Source organism: Erythrolamprus reginae, chromosome 6, assembly GCF_031021105.1.
Source record: "Erythrolamprus reginae isolate rEryReg1 chromosome 6, rEryReg1.hap1, whole genome shotgun sequence".
NCBI lineage: Eukaryota > Metazoa > Chordata > Lepidosauria > Squamata > Dipsadidae > Erythrolamprus > Erythrolamprus reginae.
Window position 1 is genome coordinate 2,680,441 of NC_091955.1, and position 17,494 is coordinate 2,697,934.

Sequence of the window (17,494 nt, forward strand, 5' to 3'; positions counted from 1 at the left end):
CCCAAATTAACCGCTATTAGCTTAATAGCGGTTAATTTGGGGAAACGGCAGTTAATGTTGCTTAATAGCGATTAATTTATTAAGCTTAATTAGCTTAATTAGCTTAATATTAACTTAATTGCAGGCTTGTTTTCATTGCTACTCCCTCTGAAGTTGATTTTTTTCAGCCCTAACAAGATGCTAACGATCTTCCCGACTTGCAGGATTTTTTCATTGCTACTCCGAAGAAGGTTTTTTTCAGCCCTAACTCTTTGCAGGGTTGGTAGGTAGATAACTGGAAAAAATGGAATTCTTGCGCCACCTAGTGGACACTCAGCTCGTATCCCGAATTTGAGCTCGGGTGTCGAACAGAAATTTTGCTCGCGTCTCAGCTCGTAACTTGGAATACTCGCATGTGGAGCAGCTCGTATCTAGAGGTACTAATGTATGCAAATGGATTGTAAAGCCGAAAAAAATACACACATACACATACACACACACACACACACACACAATAAAGAGTTTTCTGTGGATGCTGTCCCAACGCCTCCCCCGTTTACCTCCGTCCTGAAATTTGCTTAACCTTTCAAAGTAGGATGACACAGGGACCTGTACAATATCGAGGATGGCCAATAACGTTCGGGTCAGCCTGAGGAGTTCACTGAAACTATAAAAACCAAAGTATATGAGATTGCGAGCCAGGTGCACCACCTAATAAATGAAACACAAAACACAAAGAACAGAAAAAAATTAAAAAGCGAGAAAGAGAATCCTAACAATCCTGCCTGTGCTGAATGGACACACACACACACACACACACCAATAGTTATGCCCAAGAATTTTATTTATGCATTTATATATTTGGTGGGATTTCTATGCCGTCCTTCTCAGGGTGGCTTACAAAAATGAGAATAAAATACAGTACAAAGTATAGCAGTATGAATCACTGAAGTTGTTAATAGCAATAGCAATAGCATTTAGATTTATATACCGCTTCCTAGTGCTTTCACAGCCCTCTCTAAGCGGTTTACAGAATCAGCATATTGCCCCCAACAGTCTGGGTCCTCATGTTACCCACCTCGGAAGGATAGAAGGCTGAGTCAACCTTCAGCTGGTGGTGAGATTCGAACTGCTGAACTACAGCTAGCAGTCAGCTAAAGTAGCCTGCAGTGCTGCACTCTAAAGAGGGGGGAATCTAAAAGCTAGGAGTTGCTTCTGTCCCCAATTATTTTTGTTGTCTGTATATTTAATCTATTAACTAATTCATGTTCTTGTATTTTAGTCATATTCTTGACAAGCATTTTAGTTTTTTCCTCTGTTTATTTTTAAACCTGCCACTTCGCCATATTCACCCAGTGTTTCCATCAGCCTTGCCCCCAATTGTAAGAGTTCTTCAATTATATATATATAAGTGGGTATGGCTAGCTGATGAGGCCAAAATAAGGCAGAAATAGATCTATCCTAGTCTCCCTTAATTTTCAAATTCAGCAAAAAAAAAAAGTGACACATACAGATAGAATTGTCGGCTATCAATAAAATTAACTGCCTTGGAAATGGCCCTGAGTTGGGCCAAGAGGCAAATAAGGAGCTGTGATGTTCCTTCAATACACCAGTGTGATTCGGCACAAAAATATGTAACCCTTCCCTGGTGCAGAGCTGAAGGGATTGGATACTGTAGCCTAGAGGATAATTCTCTGCCTTACAAGGCAAAGGTTGCAGGTTCAAGTCCCAGTGGGTATGGCTAACTGATGAGGCCAAAATAAGACCGAAATAGATCTATCCTAATCTCCCTTAATTTTCAAATTCAGCAAAAAAAAAACATGTGACATAAGCCTATTTAAAATATTTCTTTCTTAATCTCCAATCCTTTAATTTGGTCATCTTTCTAGTTAATAGCTCTAGTGATAATATAAACAATAATGGGGATAGTGGGTAGTCTTGTCTTTTACTCTTCTGGATTTGGAAACTTTCAGTTGTTTCTCCATTGATAATTACTTTGGCTACCTGTTTAGAATAGATTGCTTTAAACATTTTAATAAAGTTCTCCCCAAAGTCCATATGAGCCAGTTGATTAAACATAAAGTCCCATTTGATGTTATCGAATGCTTTTTCTGCCTTGAGAAAAATTAGCCCTATTTGTTTCTCACTGTGAGCCTCGTAATATTCTACGACATATAATACAATCCAATACTTAAGAAGATGTTGGACAACCATTTGTCTGGTTGTTAGGCAGAGTTTCCTGGCTAAGCAAGGGGTTGGACTAGAAGACCTCCATGGTCCCTTCCACTCTATTATTATTATATTATTATATTAATCCTAACATTGTTTCTTATACATCTTTTTGGCAGAAAGCCGTTTTGATCAGTAGGTATAAATTCTGCCAAGATTATTGTGATCTTAACCTCAAATGTCAGCTTGTTCTTCTCCTTGTCTCCGAATGGGAAAGGCTGATTGACAACTTCTTTCAAGTAATCTTCGACAAATTCCATTGTGAAAGCAAATTTTGTCTTCATCTCATTTCGGGATGAATCAGTGAAGGAGTCGTACCTGCAAACAGAGAGCACGTTAGGGTGGGTGTCAGTACCACATATATGATGATAAACCAGCATTTTATGTTAGGAGAAAATAGTGGCATTACTTTAAGGGCTAGGTAGCAATTATGAGCTAGGCTGTAATTTAGCTATATAAGGGACACAGATGTGCTGCCCTCTGTTACATTAATAATAATAATAATAATAATAATAATAATAATAATAATAATAATAATTTATTAGATTTGTATGCCGCCCCATTCTGTAGTTGCATTATGTTGTGTTGAGTTTTGTTGCATTGCATTTGTTCTGCTGCCTTAGCTTGTAATGTTGAGCTGTGTGCAATATACTGGGTAGAACATACTAAGAGTTGTGTGCAAGATACTGCGTAGAATACTGTATACTAAGAGCCGTGTTCAATATATTGTGTAGAATATACTAAGAGCTGTGTGCAAGATACTGGGTAGAATATACTAAGAGCTGTGTGCAAGATACTGCGTAGAATATACTAAGAGCCGTGTGCAATATACTGTGTAGAATATACTAAGAGCTGTGTGCAAGATACTGGGTAGAATATACTAAGAGCTGTGTGCAAGATACTGGGTAGAATATACTATACCTACTGTGTGCGAATAAGAGAATATATGTAATATTATATGTACCTGCTGTGTGCGATGTTGGCTTGTATTATTGTCTGGACAACTACCACTGCCACATATACCCTGGTTACAATACAGTATTTATATCATTGTATTTCTATCATTGGTCTAGGCCCAGTGTGGAAGTAGGACACACTTCATAAATTGCAATGTGCACTTGGTCATTTTGGTGAAATTGAAGTTCCTCTAGATCGGTGGGTGGGTGTGCATGCACAATAGTGTGTGGGGGGGTGCCCCCACCCATAATGCAATGCACTCCCCCCATTCATGCGCACAATACCCAGTATTTTCGAGTCCACCGTAACCTAGAGCTGTCGTTTAGTGATCTCTCATAAGTCGAGAACTACCCAGATTATTGAAAGATCTGTCTGTCGTTTCCAGAAAGGAACTTACTCATGGATGGTAATCTTGGTAGGAATTTCCGTCCACAGCCTGGCATATTTTACAGGGACCCCAGTTTCTTGAGGGTCTCTGTCGACATGCATGTGGAGCATTAAGCGACAAAAAGAAGCTCGCAGTTCGTAAGGTAGGCTTTCATCCGACATGCACCGTAAGATCAAATCCACCGACAGCTGGGTGGAAATCTGATTGATAGCCAAATACTGGCGGTCCAAACACATCCTTGCAAACAGGTTGAGTTGATACCTTAAAGTAAGAAAATAAAACTGTTATTTGCAACCTGCCTTAGTTTACCAGGTGTTCTATCTCTATCTCTATCTCTATCACTATCTATCTATCTATCTATCTATCTATCTATCTATCTATCTATCTATCTATCTATTTGTCTGTCTATCTCTCTACCTCTTTATCTCTCTATTTCTTTATCTCTCTATCTCTATCTCTACCTATCTCTATCTCTATCTATCTATCTATCTGTCTATCTCTCTACCTCTTTATCTCTCTATTTCTTTATCTCTCTATCTCTATCTATCTCTATCTCTATCTATCTATCTATCTATCTATCTATCTATCTATATCATCTATCTATCTATCTATCTATCTATCTATTTGTCTATCTCTCTACCTCTTTATCTCTCTATTTCTTTATCTCTCTATCTCTATATCTCTCTATCTCTATCTATCTATCTATCTATCTATCTCTCTACCTCTTTATCTCTCTCTCTCTGTTTCTTTATCTCTCTATCTCTATCTATCTATCTATCTATCTCTTTATCTCTCTATCTCTATCTCTTTAGCTCTATATCTATTTATTTATCTATCTATGTAGATTGTTCTGAGTTCGGGTTTTGCCCTGTGTAATATTTTGCATGTCTATGCGACGTTTCGGTGAAATCACATTCACCATCATCAGGCTGAAGTTTTAAGCTTCGTGTTGCTGTAAATATGGAATATCTATCTATCTATCTATCTATCTATCTATCTATCTATCTATCTCTTTATCTCTCTATCTCTATCTCTTTAGCTCTATATCTATGTATGTATGTATGTATGTATGTATGTATGTATGTATGTATGTATGTATCTATCTATCTATCTATCTATCTATCTCTATCTATCTATCTATCTCTTTATCTCTCTATCTCTATCTCTTTAGCTCTATATTTATCTATCTATCTATCTATCTATCTATCTATCTATCTATCTATCTATCTCTATCTATTATCTATTTCTTTCTATCTATCTATCTTCCGGCTAATTTCTAACCTGGGATTCATTCATCACCGTATCTACCTTGGCCTGTTCAGGTGTTGCAATGTAATTGGAAAGGCTTTGGATGGTCAGTAAAGCTAAAGAAGAAAGAACAGCGGTTTAGGATCGCATAGAGCTTTGTTCTCCCTTTGAGAGAAAAAAAATCACCTGTAGTAGGTAAGGACTTCCAAATCAGTTTTGGTGCCTTCCTTGGCTTCCTGGGCGAGGTGGCGGATAGCCTTCCCGTGGGGCTCCTTGTTGCTGTCAATCCAGTACAGCCACACCTCTTCCTCTTCGATATCGTCCGACAGGGAGGAGCAATTCAAGGGGTTGTCCATTTGCATGGAGACCAGCCTTTAATACACAAAACGGACACAATCACTGCCAACAGTTGACATGAAGACATGGCTTCTGAGAAGCGACGGGGAAGCGTTATCGGTAGATCTCAGCGGGCTTACTTGGTCTGGATGAGGATGTCGGCGTTTCCGGGACTCAGCATGTATTTACAAATGAGTTCCTGGGTGACTGGGATGGCAGCCGTGTTGGAAACACACAGGTCGGAGAGGTAATCCAGGAACCTTGAGAAAGGAGAGGAGGAGAAAGAAGAGGAGAGGTTTCAAACTGGGCAAACTCAACGTGGTTTGTAGAAATACAACCAGGATCAATTCATCCCTCTGTGAAAGGTGATTGATAGGTGGATGAGAGGGGGGAGGGAGAAAAAGTGAGTGAGAGAGAGAGAAAGAGAGAGAGAGAAAGAGAGACAGAGAAAGAGAGAGAGAGAAAGAGAAAGAGAGAGAAAGAGAAAGACAAAGTAAGGAAGGAAGGAAGGAAGGAAGGAAGGAAGGAAGGAGGAGGAAGGAAGGAAGGAAGGAAGGAAAGAAAGAAAGAAAGAAAGAAAGAAAGAAAGAAAGAAAGAAAGAAAGAAAGAAAGAAAAGAAAGAAAGAAATACAATGGATATAAAAAGGATGGATGGATGGATGGATGGACGGACAGACAGACACACACATAAAGTAGGCAGGTTTATACATATGAGAGGAGAGGTAGGAAGGTAGGTAGGTGGGTGGATGGGTAGGTAGATGGCTATAGATAAGAGGGAGAGAAAGAGAGAGGGAGTGAGAGAAATAGCAATAAAGATAGAGATAATAGAAATAGAAGAGAGAGAGAGACGGAGAAATACGGAGATATAGATAGCAATAGAAAATACAGATGATAGATAGATGGATGGATGGATGGATGGATGGAGAGAGAGGGAGAGAGAGAGAGATGAGAGAGATACAGACTCACAGTGAGAGAAATGCTAATTTTCTAGGGAACTAAGACCACAAGACACAATAACACGTTTTCCCCAAACGCCATCACTCTGCTAAACAAATCATGCCCTCAGCACTGTCAAGCTAATCACTAAGTCTGCATTGCTATGACTATTAATCTTCTAGTCATTCCTATCGCCCATCTCCTCCCACTCATCTGTATGACTTTGTGGCTTCTATCCTTACAATTTATATTGATTGTTTCCTAATTGCTTATTTAAACCCTATAACAATCCTTAAGTGTTCGTACCCCATGATTCTTGACAAATCTATATTTTCTTTTATGTACACTGAGAGCATCTGCACCAAAGACAAATTCCTTGTGTGTCCAATCACACTTGGTCAATCAAGAATTCTATTCTATTCTATTCTATTCTATTCTATTGTCTCTTTTCTTTTATGTACAGTGAGAGCATCTGCACCAAAGACAAATTCCTTGTGTGTCCAATCACACTTGGCCAATAAAATAATTCTATTCTATTCTATTCTATTGTCTCTTTTCTTTTATGTACATTGAGAGCATCTGCACCAAAGACAAAGTCCTTGTGTGTCCAATCACACTTGGCCAATAAAACAATTCTGTTCTATTCTATTCTATTCTATTCTATTGTCTCTTTTCTTTTATGTACACTGAGAGCATCTGCACCAAAGACAAATTCCTTGTGTGTCCAATCACACTTGGTCAATCAAGAATTCTATTCTATTCTATTCTATTCTATTGTCTCTTTTCTTTTATGTACAGTGAGAGCATCTGCACCAAAGACAAATTCCTTGTGTGTCCAATCACACTTGGCCAATAAAAGAATTCTATTCTATTCTATTCTATTCTATTGTCTCTTTTCTTTTATGTACAGTGAGAGCATCTGCACCAAAGACAAATTCCTTGTGTGTCCAATCACACTTGGCCAATAAAAGAATTATATTCTATTCTATTCTATTGTCTCTTTTCTTTTATGTACACTGAGAGCATCTGCACCAAAGACAAATTCCTTGTGTGTCCAATCACACTTGGCCAATAAAAGAATTCTATTCTATTCTATTCTATTGTCTCTTTTCTTTTATGTACACTGGGAGCATCTGCACCAAAGACAAATTCCTTGTGTGTGCAATCACACTTGACCAATAAAGGAATTCTGTTCTATTCTATTCTATTCTATTGTCTCTTTTCTTTTATGTACACTGAGAGCATCTGCACCAAAGACAAATTCCTTGTGTGTCCAATCATACTTGGCCAATAAAAGAATTCTATTCTATTCTATTCTATTCTATTCTATTCTATTGTCTCTTTTCTTTTATGTACACTGAGAGCATCTGCACCAAAGACAAATTCCTTGTGTGTCCAATCACACTTGGCCAATAAAAGAATTCTATTCTATTCTATTCTATTCTATTCTATTCTATTGTCTCTTTTCTTTTATGTACACTGAGAGCATCTGCACCAAAGACAAATTCCTTGTGTGTCCAATCACACTTGGCCAATAAAAGAATTCTGTTCTATTCTATTCTATTCTATTCTATTGTCTCTTTTCTTTTATGTACAGTGAGAGCATCTGCACCAAAGACAAATTCCTTGTGTGTCCAATCACACTTGGTCAATCAAGAATTCTATTCTGTTCTGCTCTAATTCTCATTCTAATTCTACAATTCCAATTCTAATTCTAATTCATTCTAATTCTAATTCATTTTAATTCTAATCTATTCTAAAACCAGGAGCTGCTCTTGATATTAACCCAATTTTATCGCGGATATTCCCCAGCGGAAAAGATAACGAACGACATGAACTATGTGCGCTGCTTCAAACCTGGGCTCTCGGTTCCTCCTGAGTAAACTCACAAAGGTCTCGATTTCTTTCGCTGTGATATGTTTCTCCAGCAACTTCCTATTGTTGTGCAACAAAGCTGTGATCGTATCTTCTGCCAAGATATCGTAGCCGATTTGAGACTGCATGATGCAAAAATTGGTAGCAATGTATTCCTGGAAGAAAATCCCAGAATAAGCTTTTTATGGCTTCTCCAAGTTCCACATGGATTCCACATTATTTCCCTTTCTTGGTGCTCTTCAAGCTCACCAGAAAGAGAAACCGAGATAAACACTGTTTGTTAATGTAGGAGCAGAGTAATCCTTGTTTACCAAGGTTGGACTGAGATTAGTTGTGAATAACTACTCAGCGACACACAGTTACACTAACTTGAATTAAAGTTTACTTTGAGAAATAACATATTCAGATAAACAATCTAAAGTCCAACACATAATAAGTCAAAATAGCAATCCAAATATTACCAAGTACAGTGATACCTCGTCTTACGAACCCCTCGTCATACAAACTTTTCGAGATACGAACCCGGGATTTAAGATTTTTTTTGCCTCTTCTTCCGAATTATTTTTACCTTACGAACCCAAGCCGCTGCCACTGGGATGCCCCGCCTCCGGACTTCCGTTGTCAGCCGACGCGCCCATTTTTGCGATGCTGCGATTTCGCCGAGGTTTCCCTCACTGGGAAACCCCACCTCCGGACTTCCGTTGCCAGTGAAGTGCCCATTTTTGCAATGTGGGATACCCCTGCAGCATCACAAAAACCCGGAAGTCCGGAGGTGGGGTTTCCCATGGAGGGGAGCCTCAGGGGAATCCCAGCAGTGCAAAAATGGGCGCTTCGGCTGGCAAAAGGGGTGAATTTTGGGCTTGCACACATTAATCACTTTTCCATTGATTCCTATGGGAAGCATTGTTTCATCTTATGAATTTTTCACCTTATGAACCTTGTCCCGGAACCAATTCAGTTCATAACACAAGGTCTTTCTTGCCAGATGTCTTTGTCATAATCAGCAAATAAAGATATCAAGCCTAAACACATTTTAGCTATAATACAGTGTTCCCTCGATTTTCGCGGGGGATGCGTTCCGAGCCCGCCCGCTAAAGTCGAATTTCCGCGAAGTAGAGATACGGAAGTAAATACACTATTTTTGGCTATGAACAGTGTCACAAGCCTTCCCTTAACACTTTAAACCCCTAAATTACAATTTCCCATTCCCTTAGCAACCATTTAGATTATTACTCACCATGTTTATTTATTAAAATTTATTTTTAAAAAAATTATTAAAGTTGGACGAAAGTTTGGCGATGACATATGACGTCATCAGGCAGGAAAAACCGTGGTAGAGGGGGGGAAACCGCAAAGTATTTTTTAATTAATATTTTTGAAAAACCGTGATATAGGTTTTTCGCGAAGTTCAAACCGGCGAAAATCGAGGGAACACTGTACATGACTACCATACAGAGAGATTGCAGAGCTAGCCTAACAGTGAATAGCCATTAACAGTGAGTGGCTTAGACAAAGAGAAACAGAGAGGGTGACTGAGAGAATTAAACTATAAACTCTAGCTCCCTCTTGTGGCAGTCTGCAAAACCTCAGCCAAATAGACACAGCTTAGTTTATATACAGTGATCCCTCGAGTTTCGCGATCTCGATCTTCGCGAAACGCTATATCGCGATTTTAAAAAAAATATTAATTTTAAAAAAACCCACTTCCGCGTTTGGCTTCAGGACTCAGCTCGGAAGCGGCGCGGCTGTTTTAAAAGGTCGCAGCCGGCCTGGGGGGCTTCCTAGCACCCCCCTGAACCCCCTACCTGGGTCTTCCCGGCCGCCCACGCAAAGGGGAAACCCCGGCTCCTCGCTGATGCCCGCCGCTCGCCCGCCCGCCAGCAAGAGGGGGAAGACCCAGGGAAGGTTCCTTCGGCCACCCAGCAGCTGATCTGCTCGGTAGCGCAGCAGCAGCGAGGAGCCGAATCGGGGTTTCCCCTTTGCGTGGGCGGCGGGGAACGCAAACTCCACCATCTACGCATGCGCGGCCATAGAAAAAAGGGCGCGCATGTGCAGATGGTGTTTTTACTTCCGCAACCCTACATCGCGAAAAATCGATTATCGCGAGGGGTCTTGGAACGGAACCCTCGCGATAATAGAGGGATCACTGTACTGCCAACCCAACCATTATGGACAGAGTCCTAACACTGATGATCTTATCCAGTTGGACGAGGAAACATCTGCAAGAAAACCACCAAGGTCAGATAGAACCAAGGACTTCTCATTGAGCTAGAAATCTTGCATTTTATTGGTAGGGAAAGACCAACCTGGTTTTTCCTGTAGTCCTGTTGAGAATGACGGAGGATTCTGTAACAAAGTCTAAGCATGTATTTGTACGGGGCGTATCTCTGGTCTCCCAAGTCTTCCAGTCTCAACATGGCCCCCTCACCAGCCTTCTCTTTAAACGGGGCTTTCAATATTCCAAAGATCTGTGTCCAAACACAGAGACAGACAGACATACAAACCAAGTTACGTCGTGACGGTTATAAGGCAGGTCACCCTGGATCTGATTTTATTACCTTCTTTTCTGCAGCGGACATGAAGCAAAAATGGACATTGTAGCAGATCGGGTGAAAATGGGAAGGAAATGTTGGCTTGTAGTAAACCATGATTGAGTGACCACACAGTACACACGTCCCTCCAAGTGTAAAGTGCAAAATGGGTATGGAATTTCAGAAGAACGGGAATTCACGAATGAATGAATGAATGAATGAATGAATGAATCAATGAATCAATGAATCAATGAATGAATGAATGAATGAATCAATGAATCAATGAATCAATGAATGAATGAATCAATCAATCAATCAATCAATCAATCAATCAATCAGTCCTGACAATGCCCTCACATTGTGGGCACCATCAAAATCAAAGGGTTTTACGCCATCACAAAGGCTTTTGTCGTCATCTACTCACCTGTTCCAATATATTTTGTTCCCGCATTAATTTCTGCCTCTCTCGATTGGGTCTAATCACCACCACATCCAAAACCTCTTGTCCATTGTTGTGCACATCGGCCACAAAGAAAATGAGGTCTTCCAAGAGCTTCGTGACAAACCTAAGGTGAAACAAGGAGAGGACAGAGAACAACAATGAATAATAACAGAACAACAGAGCTGGAAGGGACTTTGGAGGTCATCTAGTCTAATCTTCCTTGCCCAAGCTGGAGACCCTACACCCTTCCTGACAGATAGCAGTCCAGGCTCTTCTTCAATTTTTGCCTGACAATACAGTTGCATTTTGACAAGAAACTCCAAACCAAAAAAGGGGGGGCAAGAATGACCACTAACCTCCTTTCATTTTGAGTTACTGAACCGTTCTCCAAATTTTTGACCGCCGATGCTAAAACCTTGTTGGCATCGTTCGCAAAATCCAGGTCTCTGACTTCGGACAGAGGGACAGACACAATTGCAAACGCTTCTTTGTCTTCCTTCGTCTGACAGGTTCCTATCTAGGGATTTGGGGGACAGAGAAGGGCGATAAATCAATCCATCATTCTATCTATCCACCTGTCTATCCATCATTCTGTCTGTCTGTCTGTCTATCTATCTATCATCTATCTATAACTATCATCTATCATGTGTCTGTCTTTTATCTACCATCTATCATCCATCATTTTATCATATATGTCATTTATCTATCTCATCTATCATTTAATTTACTTATCACCTGTCTGTCTGTCTGTCTGTCCATCCATTCATCCATAACTATCTGTCTATCAAAGAACCTAAGAAAAGCCATGCTGAATCAGGCCAAAGCCCATCGAGTCCAGCATTCTGTGTCACACAGTGGCCCACTAATTGTACATGGGGATCTATCTGTTTGTCATCTATCTTTCATTTATTTACCTACCTACCTACCTACCTACCTACCTACCTATCTATCTATCTATCTATCTATCTATCTGTTGTGGTTAGCTCTGGCCCAGCTCCTGCCCCAAGGACTGTGGATGTAGGGAAGACATCCACATGCTGCAGGCCTGTTTTGCCCCTGGTGGAATCTGCTGATGAAGGCTCCTCTGACCAAGAAGACATGAGTGACAGGGAGGAGGAGAGTGTGGCAGACAGCTCAGAAGGAGATCAATTCTCTAGCTCCTCCTTGGATTCAGAACAAGAGTTAATGATACAGCCACGCATGCGGAGAGTGATGCATAGGCAGCAACAACTGAGAGATCATTATCAAAGAAAATGAGGCCACCTGTGGTTGGGTGGGGCTGTGGTCATTAGTGAGGCTGCTATAAATAGCAGCCTGTGGGTTTGGCCATTGTGGAGGGTTATCTGATCGTTGTGTTTCGTGCCTGCTTTGCTGACTTCGACCTTTGTGTACTGATTTTCCCCCGCTTTGAAACTAAACCAGAGCAAAGTGTGTTTCACTTTGTGAAAGAAGAAGGACTGTGAATTGCCTCACAGCTGCAAGCTAAGTATCACAGAACTGATAAGGGACTTGTACAAATTACCAGTTTGTTTGGAGACGAGTGCTCTTGGCTATACCAAAAGAGGGCTTAGGTTAAGTGAATTTTCATTATAAAGAACATTGTTTTGAATTTTCAAATGTGTGTGTGTGTCTGAAATTTGTACCTGTGAATTTTTGGGAGGAGTCTACCAAAGAGCCCGACAGAACACCTACCTACCTACCTACCTACCTACCTATCATCTATCTATCTATCTCTGTCTATCTATCTATCATTTATTTATCTACCTACCTACCTATCCATCCATCCATCCATCCATCCATATATTTATCATCTATTATATTTCTTATTTTCTTGTCTCCCTCAAAAGACTGGAGTTATTTATGTGGACAAAGTCCGATTTAACCAACGTCTTCTTTACCTTTAACATCACTGGCCTTTCTTCGTCTTTGTCGATTGGGATGCTGGTGCTGGTCACCCAGGTGTTAGTGCAAAGATGCCTCAGCCGCACATAGGAATTTCTAAATAAAAACCAAAGAAACCAAGAAATGAACTTTAAACCACTGTAGCGAATCACAGATTCTCTACTCAACTCCGAAGGAATTGACAGAGACTGCTGGAAACTCAATTAGATCGTCTCCGGAAAGGAAGAGCAGGAGACAGAAATTTAAAATTATACCCACACAAATGTGTCCATTGGTACCAAAGAATAATTGATTCTTTTTCGATTCAATGAATTAATAAAATCAGAAGTTAGAAATTAAATATTTCCATACGTAAAAGAAGGGTGTACAGACTCAAACTCAACTCTGATAAGACGGAGTGGCTGTGGGTTTTGCCTCCCAAGGACAATTCCATCTGTCCGTCCATTACCCTGGGGGGGGGGAATTACTGACCCCCTCAGAGAGGGTCCGCAACTTGGGCATCCTCCTCGATCCACAGCTCACATTAGAGAATCATCTTTCAGCTGTGGCGAGGGGGGCATTTGCCCAGGTTCGCTTGGTGCACCGGTTGTGTCCCTATCTGGACCGGGAGTCACTACTCACAGTCACTCATGCCCTCATCACCTCGAGGTTCGACTACTGTAACGCTCTCTACATGGGGCTACCTTTGAAGAGTGTTCGGAAACTACAGATCATGCAGAATGCAGCTGCGAGAGAGAAATCATGGGCTTCCCTAAGTAAGTTTGAACTCCGCAGTCTGCATTGGTTGCCGATCAGTTTCCGGTCACAATTCAAAATGTTGGTTATCACCTTTAAAGCCCTTCATGGCATCGGACCAGAATATCTCCGGGACCGTCTTCTGCCGCACGAATCCCAGCGGCTGATGAGGTCCCACAGAGTTGGCCTTCTCCAGGTCCCATCAACTAAATAACGTCGTCTGGCAGGCCCCAGGGGAAGAGCCTTCTCTTTGGTGGCCCCGGCCCTCTGGAATCAACTCCCCCCAGAGATCAGAACTGCCCTCACCCTCCTTGCCTTTTGCAAATTACTTAAGACCCACCTATGTCGCCAGGCATGGGGGAATTGAGACATCTCCCCCAGGCTTTTATAGTTATATGTATGGTATGCGTGTGTTGCATGGTTTTTAAATGATGGGTTTTTAGATGCTTTTTTAATATTAGATTTGTTTACATTGTCACACTGTTTTATTATTGTTGTGAGATGCCCCACGTCTTCGGAGAGGGGCGGCATACAAATCTACCGTAAGTGGTCGGGCAGTAGGAAAAGCAAGTAGGATGCTTGCTAGAGGTATAACAAGCAGGAAGAGGGAGATTGTGATCCCGCTATATAGAGCGCTGGTGAGACCCCATTTGGAATACTGTGTCCAGTTCTGGAGACCTCACCTACAAAAAGATATGGACAAAATTGAACGGGTCCAAAGACGGGCTACAAGAATGGTGGAAGGTCTTAAGCATAAAACGTATCAGGAAAGACTTCATGAACTCCATCTGTCTAGTCTGGAGGACAGAAGGAAAAGGGGGGACATGATCGAAACATTGAAATATGTTAAAGGGTTAAATAAGGTTCAGGAGGGAAGTGTTTTTAATAGGAAAGTGAACCCAAGAACAAGGGGACACAATCTGAAGTTAGTTGGGGGAAAGATCAAAAGCAACGTGAGAAAATATTATTTCACTGAAAGAGTCATAGATGCTTGGAACAAAGTTCCAGCAGACGTGGTTGGTAAATCCACAGTAACTGAATTTCAACATGCCTGGGATGAACATAGATCCATCCTAAGATAAAATACAGGAAATAGTATAAGGGCAGACTAGATAGACCATGATGTCTTTTTCTGCCGTCAGTCTTCTATGTTTCTATTATTATTATTATTATTATTATTATTATTATTATTATTATTTTATTAATAAATGATTTTGTATATTGGAATTAGACAGAGGCCCGTGACTCAGAACAGGTAGAAAGATGGAGCTCCACCCAAAAACATTCATTTTATTTCTGTCTCCTGTCATTACCTTGGGACCAGACAATCAGCCCGTTGTAAGGTGGTGGCGTCCAGTTCAAAGAGGGAAGCGATGTCATTCCCATGAGGAACAGAGACCAGGGTGTACATAATCTTCTCCCCAGCCTGCCGTTTCTTCTTCAAAGTTAGGAGCTCGTTGTCTTTCTGCTGAGATAGAACAGAGATAACGTGGTTTGTGTTCTGTCCGGCTGGATCGATTGTCAGAAATAAAGACCCACACACAGGTTGCTTCAAAAGCACATACAGTGATACCTCATCTTACAAGATGAATTGGTTCCGGGACGAGGTTCTTAAGGTGAAAAGTTTGTAAGACAAAACAATGTTTCCCATAGGAATCAATGGAAAAGCGATTAATGCGTGCAAGCCCAAAACTCAACCATTTTGCCAACCGAAGTGCCTGTTTTTGTGCTGCTGGGATTCCCCTGAGGCTCTCCTCCATGGGAAACCCCACCTCCGGACTTCTGTGTTTTTGCGATGCTGCAGGGGAATCCCAGCATCGCAAAAACGAGCACTTTGCTAGCAATGGAAGTCCGGAGGTGGGGTTTCCCAGAGAAGGGAGGATCAGTGAAATAGCAGCATTGCAAAAACACCAAAGTCCTCGAAACCCCACCTCTGGACCTCTGTGTTTTTGCGATGCTGCAATTTCACTGAGGCTCCCCTCGCTGGGAAACCCCACCTCCTTCGTTGCCAGCGAAGCACCCGTTTTTGCACTGCTGAGATTCCCCTGCTGAGATTCCCCTGCAGCATCACAAAAACATGGAAGTCCAGAGGTGGTGTTTCCCATGGAGGGGAGCCTCAAGGAATCCCAGCAGCACAAAAACGGGTGCTTCTCTGGCAACGGAAGTCCGGAGGTGGGGCATCCCAGCGGTGGCGGTGGGTTTGTAAGGTGAAAATAGTTTGTAAGAAGAGGCAAAAAAATCTTAAACCCCGGGTTTGTATCTCGAAAAGTTTGTATGATGAGGGGTTCATAAGACGAGATATCACTGTATCATTGGGAGAAGATTTCACAGGGTAACGTTTTGCCCTGTTTTATTTAAAGGGGTGGGACTCACCAGTATCTTTTCCCCATTACAGCCCTCTGGATGGTGTGGATTGAGCTGCAAAAGAATACTTTGGTTAGCATTTTTAGAAGCGGTTTTGAACAGGTGGTGTTAAAATGAGTTTGTAAATACAGGTTGAAAAGGTAGAGAAATGTGTGGAGTTACAAGCAGATTTCTGGAGTCCTCGGCCCTCTCCGACCTCAGTAGGTTAATTGCAGACGTTTCGTTACCCAGCTAGGTAATCTCGTCAGTGCTAGTAAGGGAGTGGGGTTCGCTAGCTTCTTTATATAGTAGTCTGCAACCATAAGCACTCAAAGAGCCATTTGGACTCGTTCCCCACAGAAAAGGAAACCCCGGGAGCCACAAAACCTGAGTGGGCATGGCCAACTTGACATCACTCACTCCCACCCAGTCACATGACCCCCCCTTAGCCACGCCTACCTCGATGGTCATTAGGGCAGAAAACTGGTTGTTAAAAGATTTGTTAATAGAGAGAAGCAAGTTTTACGAGAATTATTTTTATGTTTACGGAATGAATATTAATACGATGAATATTGTTGTAATATAAAATATTATTATTATTATCATCATCATCATCATCATCATCATGCAAATTATTTGTTCTCAGATGACACACGGTTTAATTGAAGATGGAATTTATATATGTTTTAAAAATGTAAAAACCACCAGGAGCCACAAATCATTTTGACATGTAAAATGACGTGAAATTGTGTCCACCTCTCTCCCTCTCTCTGTATGTGTGTGTAGGAAAGGGAAGGAAAGATAAAAAGAGGAGAAAGGAAAGGAAAGTGAGCAGAGGAGGGAATGGGAGGGGAAGGGAAAGGAAAGGAAAGGAAAGAAAGGGAAGAAGGAAAGGAAAGGAAAAGAGAAAGGAAAGGAAAGGAAAGAAAGGGAAGAAGAAAAGGAAAGAAAGAAGGAAAGGAAGAAGGAAAGGAAAGGAAAGGAAGAAAGAATGGAAAGGAAAGGAAAAGAGAAAGGAAAGGAAAGGAAAGGAAGAAGGAAAGGAAAGGAAGAAAGAATGGAAAGGAAAGGAAAAGAAAAGGAAGAAGGAAAGGAAAGAAAGAAGGAAAGGAAAGGAAAGAAAAGGAAGAAGGAATGGAAAGGAGGAAGGAAAGGAAAGGAAGGGAAGGGAAAAGAGAAAGGAAAGGAAGATTTCATTTTCCGCCTATTTGAATGCCAGTTTAAATTAAAAAGCCATTTCGAATAAAAGCTATAACAAAATTAGACCCCAGATTTTAAAAAGATCTATTGGTTCTTTTAATAGTAACAACCTTTTTCTCTCTCCTTCTCTCTTTCAGCCGCCTATAAATATATAAATATCTCTGCTTTCACCGACATCCTGCCAGGAGCGAAAGCAATTGACTCAATGAGTCTCCACTGCCTCCTGCCGGCATAAGTTTCATCTACCTGTTCATGATAAACTTGGTCAGGCAGAGATTTGCTTCCAAAACAAAAACTGTCCCGTGTAACCTTGAATCCTAAAGGTTTTAATTTATCAAAGAAAACATGTTTGAAAAGCAACTCCGATCAGGCTGACCACGCGTGTGGTATCC

General features: G+C 41.2%; 1 protein-coding gene across 4 annotated transcripts in view; it reads right to left on the reverse strand.

The window, feature by feature from the left end:
* Nucleotides 1-17,494, reverse strand: part of ITPR2 (inositol 1,4,5-trisphosphate receptor type 2) — a 155,125-nt gene that overhangs the window by 68,802 nt on the left and 68,829 nt on the right. For 2 of the 4 annotated variants that reach the window (XM_070755072.1, XM_070755076.1), the window contains exons 10-21: nt 15,933-15,977; nt 14,873-15,027; nt 12,821-12,920; nt 11,279-11,439; nt 10,905-11,046; nt 10,256-10,417; nt 7,932-8,104; nt 5,278-5,397; nt 4,988-5,173; nt 3,563-3,814; nt 2,382-2,526; nt 540-690 (exon numbers count right to left, since the gene is read on the reverse strand). In XM_070755072.1, the coding sequence (XP_070611173.1) occupies nt 540-690; nt 2,382-2,526; nt 3,563-3,814; nt 4,988-5,173; nt 5,278-5,397; nt 7,932-8,104; nt 10,256-10,417; nt 10,905-11,046; nt 11,279-11,439; nt 12,821-12,920; nt 14,873-15,027; nt 15,933-15,977 (1,792 nt within the window). The remainder of the gene's footprint in view (nt 1-539; nt 691-2,381; nt 2,527-3,562; nt 3,815-4,987; nt 5,174-5,277; nt 5,398-7,931; nt 8,105-10,255; nt 10,418-10,904; nt 11,047-11,278; nt 11,440-12,820; nt 12,921-14,872; nt 15,028-15,932; nt 15,978-17,494) is intronic. The other 2 variants (XM_070755073.1, XM_070755074.1) reach the window with 2 other exon arrangements.